A 12,489-nucleotide genomic window follows, 5' to 3' on the forward strand; every position below is an offset into this window, starting at 1 on the left:
GTTTTTGGTACTGGGGATGGAACTCAGGTCCTTGTGATTATCAGGCAGTCGGCAGCACCACTGAGCTAAATCCCTGGCCCCAGCCCCATAACTTTTTAAAAGCAGAAACTTAAGGAGATACAAGGAAAAACAAACCTAATAGGAGACAAATCAACTTAATTTTACAGATCAAGAATATAAAACTAAGCAACATATCATTTAGTCATGTCTTATATAAAGTTGTATACTCAAATAAGGTATGCACCTTAAGCAATTGTGGAATGTTCAAAAATTTCAAATTTTCTCTATCTCAAAATAGACATAATGCAAATAAGATTCTTTGTAATGCAGTAAGATGAAAAATTAAAGCAAAAACATGAGGAAAAGATCCTTTAGAAATTAAAAAGCGCCACATTTTAAACACTTAACATCAAAGGGAAATGCAAACCATAATTACAGAATGTCAAAAAAATGAAAATAAGTTATGACTATTTGAACATCATCCTTTAAAAATGTTTAGGTTCTTAAAGATGCAGGACTGAAAAAAGAAGACATTGCAATGTGGGAAGTAAATGAAGCCTTTAGTGTGGTTGTACTAGCAAACATTAAAATGCTGGAGATTGATCCCCAAAAAGTGAATATTAATGGGGGAGCTGTTTCTCTGGGGCATCCAATTGGGTAAGTAAAATATTTTCTAGGTTAATAGCTACCTTTGTAAATCTATTTAAACTGCAGCTGATTCATGATGTTCCTGTTGCTAAATTGTCCTTCCCATATATCCTTTGTAAGGTGGCCACCATTTCTGGTATCCAACATCTACTGCTCGAAACCCAACAGTGTTGAATCCTAAAAGAGAAACTAAAATCTGTGCTCAGGCTTCTAAGAAGAGCCATAACCCTTCCTGAAACAAAAGTCCTAAATTTAAGAAAAGTAGTTAATTCAGCTATAAGTAGTAGCTAATAGTTTTTTCAAGAAGTTAATTTGTAATAGAGACATTTTCTGATTAGTTATAAAATCTGTTCTACATCAAAGAAACAAAATGCTTTCTTAATCCTAGGATGTCTGGAGCCAGGATTGTGGTTCATCTGGCTCATGCCCTGAAGCAAGGAGAATATGGTCTTGCCAGTATTTGCAATGGAGGAGGAGGAGCCTCTGCGCTGCTGATTCAGAAGCTGTAGCCTCTGCTGTTTCAGGAGAGAGCCCTTTGTGACTCCCTTGGGGCAACTTATATCCAAACTCTTTCATTTATTATTAATTTCTATTTCAACTTTTAAAAATAAAAATGATCATATCCCCAAACCTCTTGACATTACATTTTTTTCTTCTGCTTTAATTTTTGGATACTCTCATTTAAAAAAGTTTGACACTCTTAAAAGTTTGATACAGGGCCGGGGATTTAGCTCAGTGGTTTCACCGCCTGCTGCGCAAGCACAAGGACCCGAGTTCAATCCCCGGTACCAAAAAAAAAAAGTTTGATATATTTCTACAGTATGAATCTGTGTGCAATTACTGATGATTTATACAAGTAGCTGGAAGTGTCCCTTTCAGAGAACAAATCACAATTTTTATATCTGGTTTATTAAAGGTCAAATGAATGTTATTCATCGGTAATTTACTTTTAGTAGATTCTTAAAGTGAGAGCTGGTTATTCTGAGTAAACCAGCAGTGCCTTTTAGCATTAGTCAAGAAGCCACAGACAAGCTGAGCATGGTGGTGCATGCCAGTAATCCTGGTACCCAGGAAGCTGAGGCAGGAGAGTTGAGTTTGAATCCAGGCACCCTGGGTTACATAGCAAGTATGAGGCTGGCCTAGACTACATAGTAAGAATCTAAAAAAAAAAAAAAAAAAAAAGCCATAAATGTAGCATGTGCAGTAGTACTAGAAACAGAGAAGCCCATATGCTCATGTCTAGAGTCTAGGCAATTTCTTACAACTTCAGAATTCAGGGCTGGGGGTATAGGAAATCAAACAAAATCCTGGGATCTGAATTATGACAGCACAGAGAATGAGAAAGAATGTGGAAATGGACAGGATGAAGAGTTATAATGAGAAGATTGCCAATTCCAGCATGCCACAATGCGTATTCTTAGACAGGGAATATTGTAGCATGAGTCACTTGAATTGTATTTATCTGGAAAAACCACTGCAGACATGGGCCTGTTCTCCAACCTCAAAAGCAGCCCTGAAAAAGAAAAACTCCAACTCAGTGGTAAATAAATGGGAGGCAGTCAAGTCACTGTGTAAAGGTGCTTTGGCAAATTATTATTATAGATATTTATCTTTGAAGAAACAGATCATATATGGGGGGAAAAAAGAACTACTGGTCCTAAGATTCAAGGGAAGAATATTTTTAAAAACATCTGTAATCAAAGAACTTTTGAGGCTCTTTATGTGTTAAGTACAGTGGTACCTCAGTTCACAAATGCTTTCGTTTGCAAACAATTGAGTTCACAAACTGAAGGTTTTGGCAAAATTTTGTTTTTGTGAACTCTGAATCGGGTGACAAACACGACCTTGGCCATCTTTCCCACATGAACATGAACGTGGCTGTCTTTTCCAGCATTGTAGAACAAACTGAGATCATGAACTAAGGTACAACTTATCCTTAAGACTTTTAATCATCACTACAACTAGGCAGGAACCATTATTATTTCTCCCATATAGGTAAGGAAACAGCCATGGAGTTGCTAAATAAATTCAGGGTCAAACAGCTGAGCTGGGGTTCAAATACAAGTTTGTCTAATAAAGTCCAAATTCTTGTCTTATGCTTTAATCACCTTTCAATACACTAAGTGAGTATCTGCCCTAACTTAAAGAACTTAAAACAGCACTAGGAAAAGCAGAATTAACTGCATCTATAGGTCAGTGATCTGGACACATGAAAAGCAGCCTGACGATTCTGGAAAAAAATGGAGAGAAGGGAGAAGAGGTAAAGAACTGACAACTAAATGGTGTTTGTTAAAACAAATGGGACACTGAAGCAGCGATCCAACATAATAAAATAAATTGTAATAGCAAAAACCCCCCAGCATATTTCATCAGTAAAATCTATTAGTGGAGAACTAAGAATTCTGAAGAAAACATTAAAATTCTTCAAACAACTGGTAGAAAAACAGGTAACCTTCATACTTCTCTTACATGCAGGATGGCCAACAGGTATTTTTTGGGGGGATTTTGTGGATTGAACCCAGGGCCTTGTATATACTAAGCATATTCTTTATTATTGAGCTATAGCCCCAGACCACACACCTTTAATGGAATAAAGTTAGAAAATACTAGAAAGAGTATCTTAGAGATCCAAGAGCTTCGAAAGTAGAATACTCCAAAATGTTTTCTCCAAAAATGACAAAGGTTTAGAGCAGATCATGGAAAGAACAACTAGGAATTCCGGACTGCTGGGGATGAAGAAACAGTGGTAAGTATGGGTAAATACATACATGCTAAATAAAGGTAAATACCAGTAGGACAAGTTCTACATCTTTTATTAGCATAGAAGACAATGGGCATGGTGGCTTACACCTTATCACAGGTACTCAAGACCCTGAGACAGGATGCTTACAAGTCTGAGGCCAGTCTGGGCAATTTAGCAAGACTATTTCCAAGTTAAAGATGGGATGGTGATGGAGCTCAGTAAGACATTTTTTGTTTTTTGAGACAAGGTCTTGCTATGTAGTTTAGGCTGGCCTTGAACTCACCATGTAGTCCTTGGCCTCCCGAGTGCTGGGATTACAGGCATGTGGCACCACGCCTGGCAACAGAGTTCTTGACTAGTATGCATGAGGCCCTTGTTTCTATCCCATCCTTATACCATAAAAAAAGTATAAAAGATGAACTTTGTAGTTGGAAAAATTTATTTATAAAGAAAAAAAAGGATTGGCATATATACTAAATAATTAGAAGGCAGAAAGCATTAAAATAGGAAAAGAATTCACATAAAGAAAAGATTAGCCAGGTGCAGTGCTGCAGGCCTGAAATCCAGCACTTTGGGAGGCCTAGGCAGGAGGCTGACAAGTATGAGCATAGCCTGGGCAACTTAGTGAGACCCTGTCTCCAAAGATAAGGTATAGATCACACACTGAGCAACATTAAAACAAAGCAAAAACTATGGTAAAATAATTATGATGGGAAATTGAACATTTATGAAAAGAATTGTTAAAAACAAAATAAGATGGGATTTGAATATTATAAAATTGGATAAATATCAAACTTTGTACCCTTATAAACAATATGTATTTTTAAGCACTGTTAAGTTTTGTATTACTGATAAAAAATACCTAATAAAAAATTGGGAAGGTTTCTTTATTGTTTTTGAGACCAGGTCTCCCTGTACCCCAGGCTAGCTTTGAATTCACTATATGTAGCCTATGGTGGCCTCAAACTCACAGAGATCCTCTTGCCTCAGCCTCCCGACTGCTAGGATTATAGGCTCCCCAGCAAGAAAGCTTTGCTTAGACTCAGAGGTTCTGTTCTATGATCTGTTACCCCTTTGGTGGGGCACATAACATGCTGGGAAGTTCATGGCAGAGCAACGCTCATCTAAAGGCAGCTCAGAATGAAAGAGAGGAAGAGGTGAAGGGCCAGGGTCCCTTAATCCCCTTTGAGGGCATATCCCCAGTGACCTGACTTCTAATAGCCCCCATGGGGTTCTACCACTTCCCTGTAACGTCACAAGCTGATGCCCAGGCCTTTAACACATTGACCTCAAGAATACTTATCTAACCATAGCAAGCAGTGATACACATTTATACAAAATTTTTTTAAAATTTAATTTATTGGTACATTTTAGGTATACAATATAATGACATTAATCATTGGAAATTTGCACCTTTACATAATCTCTCTTGATTCTTATTTTTTTCTCCTTCCCCTGAACCTGTAGCTCAGTGGTGGACTGAAGCCCTCCCTAGGTTAGACCCCCAACAGTGGAAAAAATAATTCACATATCCTTTGACTGTACTAATAAAAACTTAAGCCAGGGCGGGGATTTAACTCAGTGGTTCCGCCACCTGCCTTGCAAGCTCAAGGACCTGAGTTTGATCCCTGGTACCAAAAAAAAAAAAAAAAAAATTTAAGCCTAAGAACATGATGCACTTATTCTAAGTAATCATGTCAAAGGTATAAAAAAAATTATACTTACCCTCATCTTCTAGAGTTTGATTACAAAGAACTCATCAATCTTCCAGGCTTTGAGGTTGAAACTGAAATCAGTTAAATTCGTAACCTCAAATCTTTATATGGTTTGAAAAGGAAAAAATCAGGTAACATGCAAAAAGGACCCTGAGGAAAAAAGAAAGCACAAATGAATAAAGCAGAAATTAGCAAACCAAAAAAGTATACAACTGTTTTTTTTGGTACCGGGTATCGAACTCAGGACCTTGCACTTGTGACAGCACCACTGAGCTAAATCCCTGGCCCAAAAAAGTACACCACTGTTAAAGAGGTGTTTTAGTTGCATTTTAGAGAACTCACGCAGAAATTAAGATGAAAAAGAGCTTTAAGACTGTATAGATAAATCAGCCTAGAAGAAATTTCAGAGAAAATAAATTGGAACACTAGATGATTTACTGTCATTCCTATTCTAAGTACATTGCTGCAGAGGAATGAAAAAACACATACATATGTACATGTATGTACGTAGATATGTAACAGTTGGCTACAATCACCATTTTTAAGGTACTTTTTGTGTTTTTATTGTCCAGGCATTGCTTTGAATGGTTTTACATATTCTATCTTAGACTTCAACCTTAAGACTGGTACTATTTATTATCCACAACATTTAGATAAACTAGAAAAAAAAGCTTCAAAATAATTTATGATTTTGTGTAAGTTTGAAACCAATTTCATTAAAAGTAAACATTTAAATAAATTTCCACAAATCAAATTTATAGTTTAAAAGGCATTCATTAGGATCACAAAAGGAGCTGGGTGTGGTGGCACACAACTGTAATGCCAGCATCTGGGAGGATGAGGCAGGAGGATCAACCGAGAGTTTAAGGTTAGCTTGGGCTACAGAGTGAGTTCAGGGCAGCCTAGAGTACAGAGCGAGAACCTGTTCTAAAACAAAACAAACAAAAACAAACAAAAAGATCATAACGTATAGAACATTAGAATATAAAAATAAATATAAAAATAAATCTGCGGGCCTAATGCAATTTTTTAAATACTGGGGATTGAACCCAGGGCCTTCCCACTGAGCTACATCCCCAGCCTCTTTTTAAAACCTTGCTAAGGAGCTAGGGATGTAGCTCAGTGGCTCCGCTGCCTGCCTTGCAAGCTCAAGGACCCGAATTTGATCCCTGGTACAAAAAAAAAAAAAAAAAAAAATCCATTCTTAAAATCTTGCTAAATTGCCCAGGCTGGGATTGAACTTGCAATCCTCCTGCCTCAGCCTCTCAGGATACTGGGATCATGTGCCACCAAACCAAGCTCTAATGCAAATATTTTAATTGATGTTATAATAGCACCTAATTAAGTTGAACAGGTACTCCTGAGATAATCTGCAGGGATGGGGTTTGAGAGAGTCTTGCCATGTATTTCAGGCTGGCCTCAACCTTGGAGTGATCCTTCTGCTTAGCTTCCTGAGTGCTGGGATTATAGGTGTGTGCCACAATGCCTGGCTGAGGTAAATTCTTAAAACACTATACACAACGCCTAGCCTGCAGGGTGCACTGGTTTCTATCCCAGACACTGCAAAATAAAACAAAAATGCTACAAATAAAGTCAACATTATTCTTAACATTCTCATTTAAATGGGGAATGAGGATTCATTATTCATCATTATTCACTGTACTCAAAATGCTAATCAGTATAGCATAAAACAAAATTGGAAAAATTACAGAGGATACATCCTTATTAAATAAAAAAAAGCACTGGAAAATCCATTAGCACTAGTGAAGTTCACTCAGAGCAGAAAATAGAAACTAAAAATCAACAGATTTCCTGTTGTAATCAAGACGGACTGTGACAGGCAAACCTTTAAGAAAACAGTCCAATGGAATAGACTGAAGCCCAGAAATAAACCCATGTATATATAGTTTGCAGATTTAAATCAAAGGTAACACAGCATTGTACCTGGGGAAGGATGGTCTTTGTAAATAAATGGTACTGTGGGGTTAACTGCGTATCCATATGGAAAATCAATTCCATGTGGGTGATCAATCAAACTATATGACACTGAATAAAAAAGCTTTTAGGAAAAAAATGTAAAATATTCAGATACCTGATAGCTATCTGATAAAGAATATCTAGAATACAAAAGGAACAGGTACATATCATTAAGAAAAGCGCAGACCACTTGGCACAAAATAGGGCAAAACACATCAACGGATAGTCCACAAAAGATAACCAAGTAGCCAATAAATATTTAGAACATATTTAGCATCATCGGAAAGGAAAAAACAAAGCCACAGTGCATATGTACATACTCCATCAAAATGCCTAAAATGAAATGAAAATACCAAGCCCTAGTATTAGTGTAGAATAAATGGAACACTCCTCTTACTGTTGAGTGTGTAAGTTAGTATAATAAATAACCTTAAAAAACACACATATTCAATTCAGTTTGGAAATAAGCAACGATGTTATGGGCCAGCAACTGCACTCCCCAGTATATAGCCAACTGAAAAGTGTAACACACCCCCACAAACATATAAAAGAATATAGCAGTTCTAATTCATAATAGCCCCAAACTAGATTTATGTTTATATCTATAAAATGGGTTGTGATACACAATGCAAATGTAAACAGCACTGAGGATGACTGCATTAAACAAAACATGAGTAAATCTCACAGAGACTATATACCACATGAACTTGTTTATATAAATAAAAAAACCCCTAAAAATTAGTCTATGGTGTTAGAAGTCAGTACAATGATTACTTTTTGGGCTGGCAGTTACCACTGTAGAAGAAGGTGTAAAGGATTTCTAGGGTACTAGTAATGTTCTAGTCTTGATCTGGATGATTACACGTTTCAGAAAATTAATTCAAGTGCATAAACTTACAGTTGTGCACACTTTTCTGTTTACATGTTATCCCTCTGTAAAAAGTTTATGTTATACAAGCACAAAACCAGTTGAAGTGGTTACAGAATGAAGAGCCCTCTAAAAACAGCGACAAAGAAAAAAATCCAGCTAGTTTATCAAGAAATTATTAGAGAGGTTAACTATAAAACTTTGTTACTTGCCATATCTGAAATGCAAGTGATTCTAAAGTTAATCGGAAGTATAAAAGATGTGAATATTCAAACAACAATGAATATAAAGCTATATGAATCATGACATATCATAGTCTATATATCAAAGTAAAAAAGTGTGCACATTTATGTATAAATATAATTCAGGTCCGAACTTCTTGACTAAACCATGGAGGTTACCTGAGTTTCATAATTCAGAATAATTTGGATTACTAAAATATAACTCAGCCATTTGTGGTGGTGCAGCCTATAATCACAACACCTGGGAGGCTAAGGTGGGAGGATCACCTTGAGTTCAAAGGCCAGACTAGGCTACCTAGTGAGTTCAAGATTACTCTCAACTACATATAGAGACCCTGTCTCAAAAAAAAAGAAAAAAGAAAACAAACAAACCCCTACAGAAGTACAATAATAAAGTCAAAACTTGATACATAACTTCAAGAAGGCCTGAGCCTGAAAAACACTCACTTGGTAAAGAATGAATGCAGATGAGGCAGGGGATCTAGCTCAGTGTAGAGGGCTTACCCAGCACGCACAAGGCTCCTGGTTCAATCCTCAGTACTGGGATGGAGGTAGAATGCAGAGTGGAGAGTAATATGCTTTTGAAATTACTCATTAGCAAAAGCCCAATATTCATTTCTCTAACAGTCATGACATTTAGCCTCTGCTTGAAGGATGATGGATGCTTTACTCAGGTGCAATTTCAAAAAACTACAGGGCTCTAATGATATCCAGGGTTAAAATAATCAAGTATTTTAATTACAAGACTTCTCAGATTTGGCATCCACTGACTACATTAATCACTATGTAATGTCCAACTTAGAGACTAGATCCTTACAGGTAGTTATAAAAATAGCTATCCATTGTTGTTTGTGGTATTCTTCAATCCTAAAATGTAGTCACTGAGCATTTGACTGTTAAAACAGATTAAAAAGTATAACAGTCCAGTTGATGTGCAGGACATTTGGATTTTTTACGGAAAAATGAGGATTATGGTTCACCTCTTAAACACAAAACCTCCAAGTACAATTGACTTTATCTTGTGGTTCCTATTTAAGAATACTGAACAGGGCCGGGGATTTAGCTCAGTGGCTCCAGCACCTGTCTTGCAAGCGCAAGGTCCCGAGTTCGATCACTGGTACCAAAAGAAAAAAAAAAAAGAATACTGAACAAATTTCAGATCTGTATATGAATTCTCAGAACTTAACACATGAATATTAACTAGAGGAGAGGAAAATCTGCAATTTTAAGTACTGTATCAGTTTATGAAAAGGAATAAACAAGAACTTGTTATGTAATATAATCATGTTTCTAACTAGCTGTCAATATAATTTAAAGTGCAGAAGTTAATGAAAGTATTCAAACGTAACTAGTACAGTATCAAGTAAAATTAATTTTATGATATTCAGTTTGAGACCACTGTCATATCACAAAAATTTCTTATTATCACGAAATTTCTACAGTAAAGTTCAGCAATGAAGAAATGATTTCTACATTGAAAACTGTTGTATTAGAATAGGATGGATTTATTTTTTTAAAGGCCCAGTACAAAAAATGGTTGAGGAAAGTGACTTTTCAACAAAATATACACCTGTGTAAAAAAAGCCTAATGTACTAACATTTAAACAGAAAGCATTTAAATATACTTTAATATCTAGGCACAATCGGTCAGGTATTAATTGTAATTTGTTATCATTCAAAAGTTTAAACTGGTTCTTCAACTTGACTGCTGTTATGAGAGTTGAATACAGAGAAGGCACCTCTCTCACTCACCCTTAAGGACTTTTTGAGAGTATCTTTTGTAACACTTTAAGGGACAGACAACGTGCTGTATCTAAGTGTGGATACTGTTATTTAACAAACCCCATTTTAGGAGAAACTAAAATATAAAATTATGGTTTTTTACATCTTTTGATGGACATGATTTTCCTCCATATAAGCTTTAACTTAAAATACAAGATATAAATTAAATGTGCATTGGTCACTACTATGTGAAGAATTAGTGCAATTCTTTATATCCCTAGTGCTTGGGGGGAAGTTTATACATACCAAGAAATCTCAACTACTCTATAACTCAACTTTGTATGGCTCAACAGTCTAACCACTTAATGTTCTATAAAAGATTTATAAAGGAAAGATCAGAACACTCAATAAATGGTTTACAAAATTCTCTTTGAAACTAAGAGAACAGAATGACCATAAGAAATAAATCGTAAAATTTTAAGAAGATAGTTTTTACCGCAATTGAGTCTAGGGGGAAAAATCCATCAAACTGATTATTTCTGATTAGACACTTTACTACCAGTTGAGATGGTTACTATTTTTTGCACTTAGTGGCTATATATTTAAGTATCTTTTTGAATAATGACTGAAGGTAATTTGTAAGGATAAGGAACATTTTCCTTCAAAAGAAATGAGATATTATTCCAGATGAATAAACCCCAATTAAGGATCATAAGTCAAAAAACTCAGTGTAAGAACGTTAGGTAATTTAAACTCTATTTTCACAAGATTTACACAATATTTACAATATCCAATTGTCAAAGCTATACAGTTTTTGCAGATTGGCTTTACTTAGATTTCTGCTAATTTTTTTTTCCAAAATAGAAATATAATAAGTCTATTTACAAACTAGGGTGCTGCTTCAGAAACAGCATGATCAGGTATAAAGTGAAATTTTAGTTCAATGAAAAGTGCAGGTCATGTTTTCAATTTCTGTCAATGTCCCATTCCCCACACTCATGGTTTCAGGAATACAAGTTTTAAACAACTGATGTTCTTAAGTGTTTAGAATGTTTACTCATCATAATGCAATGATAACAAAAATTTGTCCACATCCATTCCTGCTGGAAATGAAGCAGGTAGCTTCTTTTTCTGCGGGGAGAAAAAAAAAAAAAAGAAGAAAATAATAAGGCCAGTTTTCTCAGTAAGACATCTACAACATAATGTTGAATTCTTCCATATACTACTAAAATTGCCAAAATATTTTGATCTTTTAGAATTTTAGTTGTATAGAAGTAGAGATGTATAAACCAAGAGTTAATATATGAAGTGTGATGATAATATAGTGTTAAAAAAATTACAGTAAAAGATCCATTGCCATTAATCTTCCTCAAAATAACTCTACTTTTTTTTTTTTTTTTTGTACCGAGGATCAAACTTGGGACCATGAGCTTGCAAGGCAGGAGCTGGAACCACTGAGCTAAATCCCCGGCCCTGCCCCACTCTTTTTGAGGACACTTATCTCATCATTTCTGCCACTTTCTGAAGCAATTCTGGAAGTCCTCTTTCCTGTCCTTATGAAGTATGATAAAAAAATACGACAAATGCTGCCAAGGGGCATCCAATGGAAAGGCAGGCTTGTAAAAACATTACTCTGTGTGTGTGTGTGTGTCCTCATACACTTTATTCACTGGACCTGGCATCTTGTGACTTCTAGTTTTCCCCCAAACTCAAGATGACCATGAAAGTAAACATTTTGAATTGATTCAGAACATTCAGGCAGTCATAATAGCACAATTACAGACATTCATGTCAGAAAGTGGCAAGAATGATGGGTTTAAGTATGTTTGAAATGAGAGTATTTTGAGGGGGATTAATGGCAATGTGTCTTTCATTTTAATAAGTTAAAAACAAAAGTTTCACCACGTGTTTTAAACACATCTTATATTTTAATGGTACTTCAACATCTGTCTAGGGCAAAAGACATTACACAAATCCAGGGCCTAAGAATGCTGAATGGGACAAGATAGAATATGTCTGTATAAAGTGATTGTTACCATTAAGCCATAAACCTCAGAAAGCTTTATGAACCGACAATAGTAACAGGCACTTATCAAATTCCAGACATTAAATATACACCAGATATTTTACATACACTATATGTAGTCCCCCAAACCACAAGGGAACAGGTATGGTAACATCATGTAAACTGATGAGGCTAATAAACAGAGAAGCTACACTTAACCATGGTCAGTCACAGAGTCAGTACATAGCACTGGGAGGATTCAAACCCAGGCTTTCAGGGCAGTGAATCAAGATTTTCCTTCATACAATATATTTTAAACAATTTCTATTCAATCCAATGACTAAAAGTAGCATTAAACAACTTTAAAACAAATAGGTTTCATTCATCAATGCTACTATCCCTGCACTCCCTTATGACAGACAACCATGTTTAACAACAACAAAAAAAATCCCCCACAGGTACACTGCCCCACCACATTAACACTTCAATGGCTATAGAGATGACAAGACATGTGAAAACCTCCAGATCTATCTAAGAGGAGCACAGTAGTGTTCTGTAGTGGCACCTCA

General features: G+C 35.8%; 2 protein-coding genes across 9 annotated transcripts in view; one reads left to right on the plus strand and one right to left on the minus strand.

Annotated features, from left to right (window-relative positions):
• Acat1 (acetyl-CoA acetyltransferase 1) overlaps nucleotides 1–1,278 on the plus strand; it is a 43,968-nt gene extending 42,690 nt beyond the window's left edge. Inside the window, exons 11-12 of the mRNA XM_004856512.4 lie at nucleotides 500–657; nucleotides 1,037–1,278. Of these exons, the coding sequence (XP_004856569.1) occupies nucleotides 500–657; nucleotides 1,037–1,157 (279 nt within the window). The 3' untranslated portion in view covers nucleotides 1,158–1,278. The remainder of the gene's footprint in view (nucleotides 1–499; nucleotides 658–1,036) is intronic.
• Npat (nuclear protein, coactivator of histone transcription) overlaps nucleotides 1–12,489 on the minus strand; it is an 81,901-nt gene that overhangs the window by 26,653 nt on the left and 42,759 nt on the right. For all 8 annotated transcript variants that reach the window (XM_087212169.1, XM_087212174.1, XM_087212173.1 and 5 more), the window contains one exon: nucleotides 5,117–11,046. In XM_087212169.1, the coding sequence (XP_087068295.1) occupies nucleotides 10,969–11,046 (78 nt within the window). In that variant the 3' untranslated portion in view covers nucleotides 5,117–10,968. The remainder of the gene's footprint in view (nucleotides 1–5,116; nucleotides 11,047–12,489) is intronic.

Source organism: Heterocephalus glaber, unplaced genomic scaffold (genome assembly GCF_053883595.1).
Source record: "Heterocephalus glaber isolate CG9 unplaced genomic scaffold, H.glaber_assembly_v1.0 deba00001429, whole genome shotgun sequence".
NCBI lineage: Eukaryota > Metazoa > Chordata > Mammalia > Rodentia > Bathyergidae > Heterocephalus > Heterocephalus glaber.